This window comes from Oryx dammah, unplaced genomic scaffold (genome assembly GCF_014754425.2).
Source record: "Oryx dammah isolate SB20612 unplaced genomic scaffold, SCBI_Odam_1.1 HiC_scaffold_4, whole genome shotgun sequence".
NCBI lineage: Eukaryota > Metazoa > Chordata > Mammalia > Artiodactyla > Bovidae > Oryx > Oryx dammah.
In genome coordinates, this window is record NW_024070188.1 from 54918844 (window position 1) to 54934712 (window position 15869).

Here is a 15869-nt window from a genome sequence, read left to right on the forward strand (position 1 = left end):
GTTAGTGCAATTTGCAATAGGTTTAAGAAGAGTTGATAGGTTGTATCCATTAGATTGTGTAATTAGTTGTAATTTAAATAAATGACTTCATTGAGTCTATGCCCACAAAAAGGTGATGCAATTAAGACCCAAGGTATTTTTTATTATAAGAAAATAAGCATTTAATTTTTACTCTGTAAAAACATTTATCAAGCCCCTACTAAGTTCAAAGAATGTACTAAACAAAAACTGAGTATATCAAACACTGATATGCTCATGGTGTGGTCCTTGGAACAGCAGCATTAGCATCACCTAGGTACTTGTTAAGAATATAGGTTCTCAGGTCCCCCCAAATCTATCAACTCAGAAACTGGGAGTTGGAGCCCTGCACCTGTGTTTTTTAAATCCTACCAATGATACAGATGCAGCCTTAAGCTTGAAAGTCACTGATGTTTATATGACGAATAAAACACCATCTCTGATGACTTCCAGTGACTTGTACTTAGTGCAAGATCCACCCAATTTAACTAGTCTGTGCCCTACAGAAGTTCTGTTGGAGGTTTGTGAAGAAAGGGCATCAAAATCACACCTGGATTTAGGAAGGGCTTCATGGACCAGACACATGTGCTAAGTTGTGAAGCCTAAGCTCTGATTGGTCAAAGTAGAAGAGGAAGAACATTGCAGAAATAGGAAAATAAATGCAGACACACAGAGGGGAAAAAGGGAAGACACGTGGAGAAATGTCAGTGATGTGATAGGACTAGAAAGACTGCCTATGAACTAGTGAGTGGACAGAAAGCGAACAAAGACGGGGTTCCAGAGCTTGAGTTTTAAGAGAACTGCATTCTGAGACTGAGCTAAGGAATTTGGTTTTGTCCTGAAAGCTATCAGAAGCAATTGAAATATTGGAGTCATGGGTTAAAATTTATTTGGGGGACTTTCTGAGTGGTTCATGTAAACTCAAATATTGATTTTGTATTGAAAATATTATAAGACTAGGAAAGCAGGCATGAATAATATACAACTGTCTGTTAGATGCTTGAGACTAAATAGAAATGATTCCTGGCCTCAGAGAACTTACAAATTCCTAAAATTCAGGCATTCTAGCCTTTCATTGAGCTTCCCTGGTAGCTCAGATGGTAAAGAATCTGCTGCAATGCCAGTGACTTGGGTTCGATCCCTGGGTCCGGAAGACCTACTGGAGAAGGGAATGGCAACCTACTCCAGTATTCTTGCCTGGAGAATCCCATGGACAGTGGAACCTGGGTTACAGTCCATGGGGTCTCAAAGAGTCAGACATGACACACTGTGATTAGTACGAGCTGAGAGAATCAAACACTAAAATGAGGGCATCATAGAAGTTGATAGAAATGATGGTACAGCATGAGCAGAAACACAGAGCTCCCAAAGTGTGATCTTAGGAAATGTCAAAAAGAGCAATAACAGTCATTTGTAAGCTTCATAAAAGTCTGTAGCAGAAGATGGCTCTGGAAATGGCCCAGTTCATAGAAGACTTTGAACACAACCTTCTAGAACAGCACAGGGCTAGAAGGCCATTTTCAGCAATGGAAAAAAGGTGGAGGAGACTGGGGGCTGAGGGACAAAAAGATGATCAATTCAATTCAGCAAAGTAACATGTATTGAGTATTCTGTCCCCAAAGGTACCATTATAACCTCGAACAGGAAGGATTTTGCGGGAAGTAAAGAATGAGTTGCTAGATAAAAATAGACAGGGAGATATCTTTTGTAGCTTCTTAATCCACCCCTCAAAAAACCCCAGCAAAAACAAAGAGTTTCAAACTTAACAAAGCTCTGGAATGAATTAAGATCTAATTAGAAGTTAAAAGTAGAAATATAACAACTTTGTTGTCTAATGAGAGTCACTTAACAATATACTTGTGGTATATACTGGGAGAATTTGCTTATGAAGTTGCTCTGCCGTGTCCAGCTCTTTGCAACCCCATAGACTGTAGACAGCCAGGCTCCTCCATCCATGGGATTCTCTAGGCAAAAATTCTGGAGTGGGTTGCCATTTCCTTCTCCAGGGGATCTTCCTGACCCAGGGATCGAACCCAGGTCTTCCACACTGCAGGCAGACTCTACCATCTGAGCCACCAGGGAAGTCTGGGAGAAAATTCTCTGTAATCACAAGCCCTGTTTTTGCTCCTCAAATGCTCAAAGCTTCCTATCTTAAGTATTTTATATCCTACATTCTTTTCTATCTATTCCCTCTCTTTATTTATTTTATAGCAGTCATCATTAAAAATATATTATACATTAACTTATTCATTTTTACCCTCCAGCCAAGCCATGAGCAACATGTTTTCCGGCCTGCTGTATCTCCAGGGCTGAGAACAGTGTTGGGCACAAAGACAGAATAGAAATGTTCTCTCTCAGTGAATAAAGTATCATAAAGCAAACACAAATAAATGTTATATCAATACTTTAATCAATATTTATGCACTCCAGATAGATCATCTTTCCTTGATACAAAACTAGATTTCATTAGTGACTAATCTGAAATTAGCTACCACTGAAATTGCCTTAATTCCCTAGATCATTCCTGCTTCAGTGTGATTAAAAACACATTGTGATCTTTGCAGAACAATGGGTTCCCTAAAGTAACTCAAATAGAGCTTTTATAATGGATTCTTTACCAGCTGAGCTACCAGGGAAGCCCAGAAAGATTCTAACTCACTGCTTAATTGAAAACAAGATGAATGGAGCTCTTCACCTCACATATGGGTGGAAATATTCTCCCTTCTATTGATAGAGCATTTTAAGTTACCTTGATTCACAAATACAAACAAACCATGTGGAAGAAAGATTCCTGAGAGTCTACCCGTAGTCAGCTTTAAATCGGTTTATATAAAAGCTAAGGGCTAGAATTCATAGTTGTGGAAAAGAATGTCAGAACTTGAAAAATAAGATATAACTTATAACCAGGAGCATCAGCACTACCTCTCTGTTGTTCATGATGGGAGACTGAAATTTCTCTGATTTAGCTGGGGTGGGGAGTAGTTAAATGAAACAGAAGTCATAAGTGCAAACAGAACTATTTATTGAGGAAACTCTTCTAGGTACTGGAGATAGAGTGATACAAAGATTGTTTAAAGAAATTTATATTATAGTAAGAAAATCACTAAACCAATAAATAAGTATATAATATGATCATAAACTGGAGCATACATAATAAGTAACATGTTCTCATCATATTGCTTGATGAATTCAATGTTACCCTTCATCCACTAGGTATGAGAGAGACTAGGCCAGTAGGCTCAAGAGACTATACATTTCATCCCATACTTATGCATGCATGTTGTGATTAATTGGTATTAATGATTGTCATTAAATAACTTGTACTTTTAGCAGCTCTTAGAAGAAGCCATCAAGATGATTCAAGCTATATAAAAAATAAAATATGATTATTTATATTTCTATCATTTATGGCCACTCTATAAATATAATTCAGATAAATGAGTGCTAGGAAAAAGAAAATAAGGTAATTATAATAGTTAACAATTCTGTAGTGTTTACTGTGTGCTAGGCTGTATTCCAAGCTGATTTCTCTCAAATTTTGTTGTGTATATCAGTCACCTGGGGTTCTTGTTAAATACAGATTCCAAGTTGGTAGTTCCCAAAAGGCACTAAGATTGTGCATTTCTAAGAAGCTTCCAGGCGATGCCGATTCTGCTGGTCACTGGGCCATATTTTGAGTACTGAGGGAATATACATTTTCATGAGGCTAAATGAAGGAGGTTTCCTCCCAGGCAGGGAACTGGGGAAGGGCAAATGGTGAAGGAGAGACTCAGAGGCAGAAATAAGATGTGTGTACCAGCAGCAAATTGAAGTGACTGGTGAAGAGGTGGAGAAAGCAGGTGTGCAGTTAGCACTGTCTCGGTGCAAATAGATGCAGTTTCCACAACTGGAAAGTCAGTGCTGTCAGCTGAAGACCCAGACTCTATCCTTAGGTAGCTGTGGTTGCTGTTTAGTTGCTACATCCTGTCTGACTCCTTTGCCACCTCATGGACTGTAGCCTGCCAGGTCCCTCTGTCCATTTCCCAGGCAAGAATACTGGAGTAAACCGTTTCCTACTCCAGGGCATCTTACCCACCAGGGATCGAACCCACGTCTCCTGAGTTGGCAGGCAGATTCTTAACCACTGAGCCACCGGGGAAGCCCATCCTTAGGGAGACTGGGATTCACGTCTTAACTATACTATGTGACCTTGGTAAATCACTTCGCTTATAGAATTTTCTATTCAGTTAAAAGATGATAAACACAGGACCTATAGAGCTAATGTAGAATTAAGTGAGAAAAGCTTATAAACTACCTGGCCCATATTGAAATTTAAATGAATATATAAACTAGCATTACTATTTATCTCAAAAGGCATAAATGGCAAGGCTTAAATTTATAATCAATGCAGTTAAATCCACAGGTAGAAAAAGGTGATTGAAAGAATGAGTCATAAACAGAAAGAAAAAGAAGGCAAAAGTATACTCCAAATGGAGAAACAGCACCATTTCTTTCCCGTTGATTTTACTCTTCTCGACTAGGAATGAGTTTCATGTGGTTTCAAGACAAGCTATCAGTTTCAAAGAAAAATTAGAGTCTGCTCTCTTTTTATGGAACAGTCCATTAAGTTTATTCTTCCATGTGAGAATTTCTCTTTTTTTTTTTTGAAAAGTACATCCCCTCAGTTCCTTTTAAAATCCCCCTTCTTCCAGTTTTTATAGAACTCCCATAGAATAAATCTGCTCACATTTATGCTCACAAAATATTCATTTGGACACAGATTCTGGAATTTAATGTCTAGTTCCAATGTAATTCAGCATACTTCCACATGCTCGGTAATGCATATTCAGCACTTACATTTCAGTTAAAATGGATGTCCATCTTGCTTTAAAAATCTTTTTCCATTCCTCAGCTACCATCACATCAGCCACCATTCTCTTGTATGACTTTCTCACAATAGGAGAGAGAAAGCACCTGTACAGATATTTAAAATAAAGTAAGGCTCAAAGGGTTGGATGGGTAGTTTTTATCATTCTCATGTAATCTCATATTCAACATGACATATCTTGATTGCAAAGCCTTGATCAGACAGCTCAGGAAAGCCAGGAATACAGGGCTAGACAGGGTTTTCCCAAAAGGACATTTTGATGTTTTGTTTATACTGTCTTACAGAAAAAGAAGGAGGCTATAGAAAGTGGCAAACGACAAACTGAGAACACTTTAAAAGAAGGCAATGCCATACTTGATGAAGCCAGTCGTCTTGTAGATGAAATCAACTCAGTTATAGTCGTGAGTATTTTATGAAACCCAAAGTTAAACGATGATAATGATGTAAGTGCTCTTGAATAGGAACCAGTGAGAAATTCAGTAGTATAAGCAAATATTGTTACTTTCTTTTGAGTGTAAAGTCGTTTTTGTCTCATTCTACTGTGGCCATGCACACCCATTGGTAACAATTAGAACTTCACGTTATTCTCTCAGTAATGAGGGTACTCGCACATTCACACCAACCTGTATTTTTTTTCACAGTGATGAAGGGCATTTGTTATTCCTAGTACAGAACCTACAATCTGCTTTAGTATTCATATAACATTAGTTAAACAAGAAATGTAAAGCTACAAACAGACTTTCAACATGCTGTCCCATTCAGTAGTTGCTAATATATGATGACATATGGTAATAGAAGTGCAAATAGTCTAAAAGATCCTAATGACTATCATTTATGCTTAGACCTAGGAAGTAGCATTTTGAAAAAAAAGATTGTTAGGTTCTTCTTGGTATAAATTCCCTTCACATATTTTCTCATCTCTTTCATTGAATAATAGCTTTTATTCTCTATTCTTTTTTTTTTTTTTGCTAGGTTAGTAGATTTTAAGTGTTCTAAAAACCTAAGCATGTGTAATTATATCTCCAAGAGATGCTAATAAATTAGAGGAAGCTGGATTCACTTATTTAAAGTGCCTTCTTTTCTCTACATATCAGTACGCTGAAGACATTCAAACTAAATTGCCACCCATGTCCAAGGATCTGAAAGATAAAATAGATAACCTCTCCCAAGAAATAAAGGACAGGAAGCTGGCTGAGAAGGTGTCCCAGGCTGAGAGCCATGCAGCTCAGTTAAATGATTCGTCTGCTGTCCTTGATGGGTATGTCACTTGTGGTTGGAAATGTCTATGTATCTTGACACTTGTCCAAAAGTTTGACTAGCAGAAATGGTTGAGAGTTGCTTTCAAATCTTGATTTGTGTAATTATTAACATACAAACTGCATAACCTTTCTGTGGAAAAGCCTAATTAAAAGGGTGTGGACAAAGCTCTACTGGAGCAGCATCAAAAGTCTGAGTTAAAAGTGAATTCAAATATTGCATGGTGGGGAGCGAACATTGCCTTAGGCTACACTGAGAAAAAATATTTTGTTCTTTATTAGAGAGCACAGCAGTTGCCTTATTAGCATTTTAAATAGTTATATATAAACACACATTCTGCTCCAAATTTCAGTTTTATAACTTTAATGAAATCAAAACTATTTATTGTTAAAGGGCTGGCTTTTGAAAATGTGGTTGCATTGGTTCGGTTCAGTTCAGTTGCTCAGTCTTGTCCAACTCTCTGCGACCCCGTAGACTGCAACACGCCAGGCCTCCCTGTCCATTTTCAACTCTGGAGTTTACTCAAATTCCTGTCCGTTGAGTCAGTGATGCCATCCAACCATCTCATCCTCTGTCATATCTGTCTCCTCCCTCCTTCAATCTTTCCCAGCATCAGGGTCTTTTCAAATGAGTCAGTTCTTCACATCAGGTGGCCAAAGTATTGGAGTTTCACATTCAGCGTCAGTCCTTCCAATGAATATTCAGGATTGATTTCCTTTAGGATGGACTGGTTGGATCTCCTTGCAGTCCAAGGGACTCTCAAGAGTCTTCTCCAACACCACAGTTCAAAAGCATCAATTCTTCAGTGCTCAGCCTTCTTTATAGTCCAACTCTCACATCCATACATGACTACTGGAAAATCCATAGATGGACCTTTGTTGGCAAAGTAATGTCTCTGCTTTTTAATATGCTGTCTAGGTTGGTCATAGCTTTTCTTCCAAGGAGCAAGCATCTTTTAATTTCATGGCTGCAGTCACCATCTGCATTGATTTTGAAGCCCCCCCAAATAAAGTCTCTCACTGTTTCCACTATTTCCCCATCTATTTGCCATGAAGTGATGGGACCAAATGCCATGACCTTAGTTTTCTGAATGTTGAGTTTTAAGCCAACTTTTTTACTCTCCTCTTTCTCTTTCATCAAGAGGCTCTTTAGTTCTTCTTCACTTTCTGCCATAAGGGTGGTGTCATCTGCATATCTGAGGTTATTGATATTTCTCCCAGCAATCTTGATTCCAGCTTGTGCTTCATCCAGCCCAGCATTTCTTATGATGTACCCTGCATATAAGTTAAATAAGCAGGGTAGCAATATACAGCCTTAACATACTCCCTTCCAGATTTGTAACCAGTCTGTTATTCCATGTCTAGTTCTAACTGTTGCTTCTTGACCTGCATACAAATTTCTCAGGAGGCAGGTCAGGTGGTCCCGTTTCCCATCTCTTTCAAGAATTTTCCACAGTTTGTTGTGACCCACACAGTCAAAGCCTTTGGCATAGTCAATAAAGCAGAAGTAGATGTTTTTCTGGAATTCTCTTGCTTTTTCGATGATCCAGCGGATGTTGGCAATTTGATCTCTGGTTCCTCTGCCTTTTCTAAGTCCAGCTTGAACATCTGGAAGTTCACAGTTCATGTACTGTTGAGGCCTGGCTTGGAGAATTTGAGTATTACTTTGCTAGTGTGTGAGATGAGTGCAGTTGTGCAGTAGTTTGAACATTCTTTGGCATTGCCTTCTTTCGGATTGGAATGAAAACTGGTGATTCCACACATAGCCTTTAAGTCTTTATTTTTCCCTTTCAAACTCCATGAAGGCACTACTATTTCAGTACTGCCCTGCGAAATAATAGCTTATTATAACTGATATTCTTATATGGGTCCATGGGGGATGGGCCACTAGTGAGGTATGTTTGACTAGTAAACAGCCTTCTCAATATAACTGGTTTGCTTCCCCTACAATTTGGGGATTGTTATAATAAAATAGGTATATTAACCCCAAGAATAATTTTCATAAATAAATCTGGATTTAATACACTCCATGTGAAAGGTTCTGTTTCAAAACTTAATATTCTTGATACAAAGGAAAATATTAATGTTTGAAGACCCTGGAAAAAATTCATATATAATTCATTTCATTATAACAGTTCTAGCTTGGTTATTTAGGAATATGAGTTTAAACTGAAAGCTACAATATAATACAATTAGTAGATACCTCACTGTGATTTGGGACTATCATTATTATATTGGCCATGATCATTTGGAAGCCTTATTTGTTATAAGTAAGTTCTTCAAATATTCTTCATTTGAGTACCAACTACTCTGATATGCTCTTTTTGGGTAATCCCTACAGAATCCTTGATGAGGCTAAAAACATCTCCTTCAATGCCACTGCAGCCTTCAACGCTTATAGCAACATTAAGGACTATATTGGTGAAGCTGAGAAAATTGCCCAAGAAGCCAAAGTTCTTGCACATGAAGCCACAGAACTGGTAAGAAACAAATAGTGCTATGTACCGAGGTGAACCTTTTCAAATAAGTTTCCAAACTAAATTTCTCAAATTTAAACAAGCTCCAGAGAATCCTGGCAAATTAGAATATTAGTTTTAAGTTATTTTCAAAGGCTCCTTTTAAATTTTACCCAAAATAAATTCTCAATGTGCTGTAATCATAGCAGAACTCTTCTCAGTTACATACTACTTTCCACCACTAATGAGAGTTGTATTATTATCCCAGATGACAAATAGGTTTGTGCCACCAACTCATAAAGGAAAATGGCCAAACATAAGACTCTGAAAAGGAAAATTTATCACAATTATTCCATATGTCTTCAATAAGAAAGTGCTTTGAATATTAAAACCATTGCTTATAGTCACATATGTAAGTTAATTCTATATAAAGTTTAATAATGTGCACATTTTATAAAACATGCCAAATCATATACTTCTAGACTATTATACTATTTTTATCAGTTGAAATATTTACCTTCAAAGCTATTTTGGCTTCTGTCATTGTTCAAAATAAATTTTCAATTAATATTTTAGAGTTTGGGGGTTCTAGGTATAGCACATTATCTGAGTATCTTCAACAGTGACAATTTTTTTTTCGTTTACATGTAGAGCAACATTTTGTAAACAGGTTATGTTTGGTAAACGTTGGCAATACTTTTTAGGTCAACTTTCATTTCATGGGAATCACACAGTTAGTTACAATGTTCAGAACCATCACTTATTCCTTTGGCTTGACACAAAATCCTCCAAATACATTAGAATTTTGGGAGAAAAAAACCTTGCCTGGACATTTGACTGTGAATGATATACGCAGAAATAAGGGGTGTTGAAGAAACAAATCAGTATTTGCTTTGGTATTTAGCACAAATGCTTTCTTGGATTTCAGAGATAGTAGAGGTATTTGCCACATACTTAGATGGTTTATTTTATGGTCATAGTGAAAACATCATATTCCATCAGCGATTATTACTGTTTGGTTTCTCTGGGATGACTTTACTAATACCGTGTGTTCTGTTTATTTCTTATTCAAAGTCATGACATAATTATTACAAAAACTTACCTATGTTCAGTTATCCTTTCAAAATGAACCATTTTTCATATCTATTTGAAGATCCTAATCTTCAATTTCACCATTTTCATCTGACCTAAGTCTTATTGGATGGCCATGTCCAACATCTAGGACAGTGCCTGACAAATCATTGGCCTGTGTGAGTGAATGCGCGTCATTCTAATTGACATTTTTCATGCCTGTTTACAACATTTTGTACAAATAAAAATCTCAGTATTATCATTGCTTTATTTTTATAAACTTCGTGCATTTTATGGTAAAGAGCTGTTTATTTTCACCCAAATTTACTTCCATCACTTCTGATAGCTTATGGTGAAAGGTGTCAGATTCTTGATCTCTGAAGAAGATTTAGCTTCCAGGGACCAGAGACCAGGCTTGATCACTCAAGAGCTTTTGTGTAGCAGAGTTTTATTAAAGTGAAAAAGGGACAGAGAAAGCTTCTGACATAGACATCAGAAGGGGGACAGAGAGTGCCCCCCTCACTAGTGTTAGCAAGGGAGTTCTACACCTTTTTCATTAGTTATTACAATAAATCAAAAGAATGCCTCAAATTGTAACAATTTTACCAGACCCACTCCCACAATTTACATTTTAGGATAGCATGATTAGAACTTAACAATAGAAAGATCCTACCAGACAAGCTCCCATAATATACATTCTAAAGATAGCAGGATTAGTCAGAAGATTTTCAGGAAGGAGAAACTGTCCTCAAGGAGGATACATTGTTGTTATATAATCCTTAGTACAGAGTTTAAACTGAGTTGTTTGTTGTGTAATCATCAGTTCGAAGCTTAAAGAAAAAACTTTAAGTGACTAAGACTAAGGAATGTAGAGGGGGAAAAAGGTGTTTGTCCTTTCCTCCTCCTTGAGAATTCCAGACCCCTATCTCCGCTTCCAGAGCCCCAGACCCCTTTCTCCTTCTCAGGCATCCCGGACTTCTTAGCAACCTGCCTAGGAATTGACTCTCATTCCCCCCTTTTCTTTTAGGAAAATTATGTTGCCAAAGGAAAGGGGCATCGTTTTCATTCCACAATCACTTCCTGCTGTTGAGGGGTGTGGTCCCTAAAGTTGATGCAACCTATTCTCCTAACCCTCATATTGAGGGTCTCTGATCCAAGGACCCCCGGTAATAGTTGGAGGAGGTGGCGCTCCTAGGAGACAACCATTCAAATGGTTAGAAACAAATCCAGTTATATAGTTACAGATGAAGGGAGCAAACAGTAAAAACAGAACAATTAGAATTAATATGATTAAGATAAGTTTTCCACCATGGGAAGCTAGTTAACATTTCCCAAAGTGAGGTGACTGAGGCTTCAGGGGAATCCATAGCCTGAATCATCTTGTTCATGTGTTTAGTAAAGTGAGTAACATTAGTACTCATATCTGGTATATATGTACAACACTGGGTATGAATAATGGCACAAGTTCCTCCTTGTGCAGCTGTTAGAATATCTAAGGCCAATCTGTTTTGTAAAACCACCTTTCTAATTTGTATTTGTTCAGCATTAATGGCTGAAAGTTAGTCAGAGCATCAACTCATAGCATAACATCTAATCAGTAGTTTCCAGAGAGGGAATGAATATTGTAGCCAGAAAATCACACCAGTGAAATACAGATCCTGCCCAGTGAGTTTTAAGGTGTGGCAGGTTAGGCTTCTCTGGAAGCTCTGAAAATATGAAGCCATGAGTTAAAGTTAGACCTAGGGTGCACCTTCCTACCCAGCCAAGGGGGAGCCACCCCCGTAAGTATGAGCCACGTATCTAGTAGGTCCCATTTGGAGTGAATCAACATGACTGAGGGATCTAGTCCCAATCAGTTCCTGGCCAGGCAAAAGGAGGACTTAACTGGGATTGGAAAACACAGGAATGACTGTATTTTATGTTTCTTGAGGCAAAAATCCCAGTTGTTTCCAATCATTATAACTAAGTTGTTGGCTGACTTCTGGGGATGGCTCTATTTTTTCCCAGCATATGAGAGAATTAGATAGTAGGCATTCCTTTTTAGGAGTTAGCCATATGACCTCATCTCATATTTGATAAACATCAGGTAGAAAACCACCAGATCTAGACCCATTTACCTTCTTATGTGCAGCAAAATAGTCATTAAACCAAGTTAAAACATAATCAAAATTAACAGTTACAGTATGTCCATAGTTACATCACTCCATCTTTAGATTGTTAGATGTCATCAGATCAAGAAGAGGTGTCACATATGATTGTTGTTGGTGAAAGTATTCTCAGAGTTGAAGAAAGTCCTTTCCAAGAAGTGGAGAAACTCACCGTGGGATGTCTTCAATTGATGAGGGGGGGAGTGCTCTGCAGACCCAACAATCAGACCAATTGTGGAATGTAGCATAGGAATGAGCCCAGCACAGGAAGGCGCTGTCTTGAGGGTCAAATGGTCAAACTCAGGACTTGGAGTCAACAGAAGCAAGCCCACCTAGATTCTCAGTCCCATCTTGGTTCCTGGCTCAAACAGCGGCTGCTGCTGCTGCTGCTAAGTCACTTCAGTCGTGTCCGACTCTGTGTGACCCCATAGACGGCCTCCTACCAGGCTCCTCTGTCCCTGGGATTCTCCAGGCAAGAACACTGAAGTGGGTTGCCATTTCCTTCTCCAATCCATGAAAGCGAAAAGTGAAAATGAAGTCACTCAGTCGTGTCTGACTCAGCAACCCCATGGACTGCAGCCTACCAGGCTCCTCCGTCCATGGTATTTTCCAGGCAAGAATACTGGAGTGGGGTGCCATTGCCTTCTCCACAAACAGTGGCTAGTTTGACTCAAAGTCTGGGTCAGGAGTTAACCTCCTGGTAATGTCTGTTGAAAAGCAAGAAGCTGAGTCACATAGTTAATTTTAAGGCTCTATGGCAGTATCTGTGTACAAAAACAGTCTATCATAGAGACAGTCCCTTCTTCTTAGGGGCAGTTTGAGCCCTCATTAAAGCTATGGGGAGAGCTTTAAACCAACTGTCTTGTATTTCCTGAATTAGCTTACACAGGTGTCTTTTAATAATGTCATTAGCCTTTTCAACTTTTTCTAAAGATTGGGGTCTCAAGGAGGAGTGTAAGTGATACTCTATTCCTAGAGCTTTTGACACCCCTTGAGTTATAGCAGCTTTAAAGATGGAGTATTGTTGCTCTGAACTTTAGAATTTAAGATCCCACTCATATCATAAGTCAGTACAGAAAGATTTTGTCCATTCATTAACCTTGGGCTTTAGTTAATACTGCTTTTGATATGAAAATAGGTGAGGGTCATTGAGCTTGATAACAACAGGAACAGCATTTTGTGCTCGACCCACAGTTTTTCCATCAGCCCATACTCTAGGGTTTACGTTTTGTTCCATTAAAAAGAGCTGGTTCCATATTCATGAGAACAGAAGCCTGGACCTCAGTATATCCTTCCCCAGAAGGGGTGAGGGAGACTCTGGCACAATTAGAAACTCATGAGAAAACAGCACAGAGTCCCAGTTTCCACTTAAAGGATGACTTCCCTGGTGGCTCAGATGGTAAAGCGTCTGCCTACAATGCGGGAGATCCAGGTTCAGTCATTGGGTTGGGAATATCTCCTAGAGAAGGAAATGGCAACCCACTCCAGTATTCTTGCCTGGAAAATCCCATGGATGGAAGAACCTGGTAGGCTACAGTCCATGGGGTCGCAAAGAGTCAGACACAACTGAGCGACTTCACTCACTCATCCAGAAAGTCCTATGATGGTAGTGGATAGGGAGGAAAGTGGGCCAGGGGCTTCAGTGAGCACAGAGAAGGTTGCCCCAGTGTCCAAAAGAAATTGGTTGGCCTCCATAGTTATTAATACCCAGGGTTCCTCAGGTGTAATTAGGATGGGAGCTTGTGTGCGGACCCCCGGACACCTTCAGTCCATATTGTCTTAAGAGTCCAACCCTGGGGCCTACACCTTGGAGGGCAGTCTCTTCTCCATCATGGTCCTTTGGAGACTGGACATGGAGCCAGGGACGGCTTAGAAGTATGAGAGCAATCCCGCTTGAGAGGCCCCTCCTTTCCACAGTAACAGCAAGCCCATCCCTTTTCACCTGGGTCCCTCTGGGCATTTTTCTCAAGCTGTTTCAGAGCAGGTCTAACAGCCATTGTTGGGGCGTCAGTCTTTTGCCTGGTTCTTTTTTTGCCTCTTATTTTCCACCTCATATTCTCTGCCATAATATACCATCTGAGCCAGCTGCAACCATTTTTTAAAGACTGATTTGGTCCAAACGCCTGTTTTCATAACTTATAGCAGATATCTGGAGCTGACTGAGAAATCTATCTTTTAAGATCATTTCTCCCTCTGTAATTTCAAGATCAACGTCAGTAAACTTGTGGAGAGCCTCCCAAAATCTATCTAGGAATTTATCAGGAATTTCCTTCTCTCCCTATTCTGTGTCAGCCAACTTAGCATAGTTTAAAGTCTTAGTTTGTGCTTGCTTAAATCCTTCAAGAATACATCTGGCAAAGTGGCTCTGTTATAAAAACCATTTGGCTCCCAGTAGGAAGGAGGGCTATTTCATGTTCCCTCTTTCCCCTTGTCTCACGTTCAAGCCATTCATCTCCAAAAGTAGTAGCTTCCCCCAAAACTCAAGCTCTCAAGTCAGGAGTTAGTGTCTGTCCCAAGACATGCGTTACATCTCTCCAAGTAAGGTCATAACGTTAGTCCTGTAAAGGAGTCTGTGTACCTTTCGGATCCTCTAGATAGTCTCAACTGCAGTTACTGCTTGAATTTCTACTGACACTGAGGCAGCCCCTCCTGGAAGGGTGCCCTAACTCTCAGCCTGTTCAGTTGGGAGCCCCAGATAAAGGGATAAAGGGGCAAAATAAGAGAACAGGAGGCAGCTGAAGCTTTCATACACAAATCTGCACCCTTAGGACATAAGTCTGGCATGTCTCGCGGAGAGATAAAGAACAACACATAAGGCACTTCTACCCATTTCCCTTATTTTCTATGAAATCGGTCTAGTTGTAAAACAGTATCATAATTGAGAGACCCTTTAACAGGGCAGTGTTTCCCATCTTCCAAAGGATACCATGGCCATTAAGTATTACAGAAGAAGATCAGGCATGTCTTTTTAAATTCTGGGGATCAAACTTGTCCCAGCTTTTTTAAAAGAAGTGGTTCTGGAACTGATAGCTCCCATCTATAAGAGGGAAAGAAGCGGCATCCACAGCCTTGGCTTTTTTCCATCAGAAGCGTCCTTCCCTGCTTTAGATGGGGGTGTAGCAGAATCTCCACCAAAGCTTTCTTTCCCTGGTCAGACTTAGTCTGTCCCTTACTGATGCAGGTGTCTTACTCATCCCTCCCAGTTCTTCCACTGAGGCAGGGTGGAGATGCACCAGGGGTAGACCTGATGGTATCCCAGATCGATTTAATTCCATACCACCGAGACCTTTGTTTTATTTGCCAGAGTAATTTCCCAGAATGTTTCCCAAGCTAGGACTACTAGGGGAAGCACCCATCTTACGTGTGCCTGTGCACATTCCTGAGTGTAGTCCTGACTGCGTTAGAATGGGTGAGTCATGGAGACAAATAACAACCAAGATGTCCCTCCTGAGTGTCACCACACCAGTATATGTGATAGCAAAAGAGGTGGTGGAGGGTTGGCCAGAGAGGAAAAGGTGATTTTTGTTCTTGAGCTATTAGGGTCAACCCTTCCAGCTCGTTTCTATAGATTCCACAAAAGGAATATCTAAAGAGTTGAGACAAAAGCCATCAGAGAGCCTCTTCTGGTCCACTAAGAGCTAGCGCTACCAAAGGAAGAAGCCCATTGCATTTCCAATCCCAGATTCCACAATTACTGATCTGTGTCCTCAGAAACCTCATGGTCACCAGCAGTGCTTCTATCCTTATAGATAGGAGGCACAGCCATGACAAAGACTCACTTTCAGGTTACTGGCCCCTGAGACAGGCAGCCAAGAGAGTAACTTCTAGCCTGAGAGATGTTCCTAGGGTTCCACCTCACTCCATACATGCTTCTAGTAACTTTCGGCTCCTAGCAAGGCTAGGTGCTTCCTTACTTGGGGTCTAAGTAAAAGTACATAGTAACAGCATGGATCACTGGTCCCTTGAAAGTCTATGATCCAAAAGATTAGGTTAGTAGTTCTAATTTCCCATGCAATTATGAAATGGTCAAAGAGACCAGGAAAAGCTGACAAAG

At 39.7% G+C, this 15869-nt stretch overlaps 1 protein-coding gene across 2 annotated transcripts in view; it reads left to right on the forward strand.

The window, feature by feature from the left end:
• Positions 1-15869, forward strand: part of LAMA2 (laminin subunit alpha 2) — a 676446-nt gene that overhangs the window by 536324 nt on the left and 124253 nt on the right. For both annotated transcript variants that reach the window (XM_040238873.1, XM_040238874.1), the window contains exons 38-40: positions 5170-5286; positions 5980-6143; positions 8483-8621. In XM_040238873.1, coding sequence (XP_040094807.1) covers positions 5170-5286; positions 5980-6143; positions 8483-8621 — 420 coding nt within the window. The remainder of the gene's footprint in view (positions 1-5169; positions 5287-5979; positions 6144-8482; positions 8622-15869) is intronic.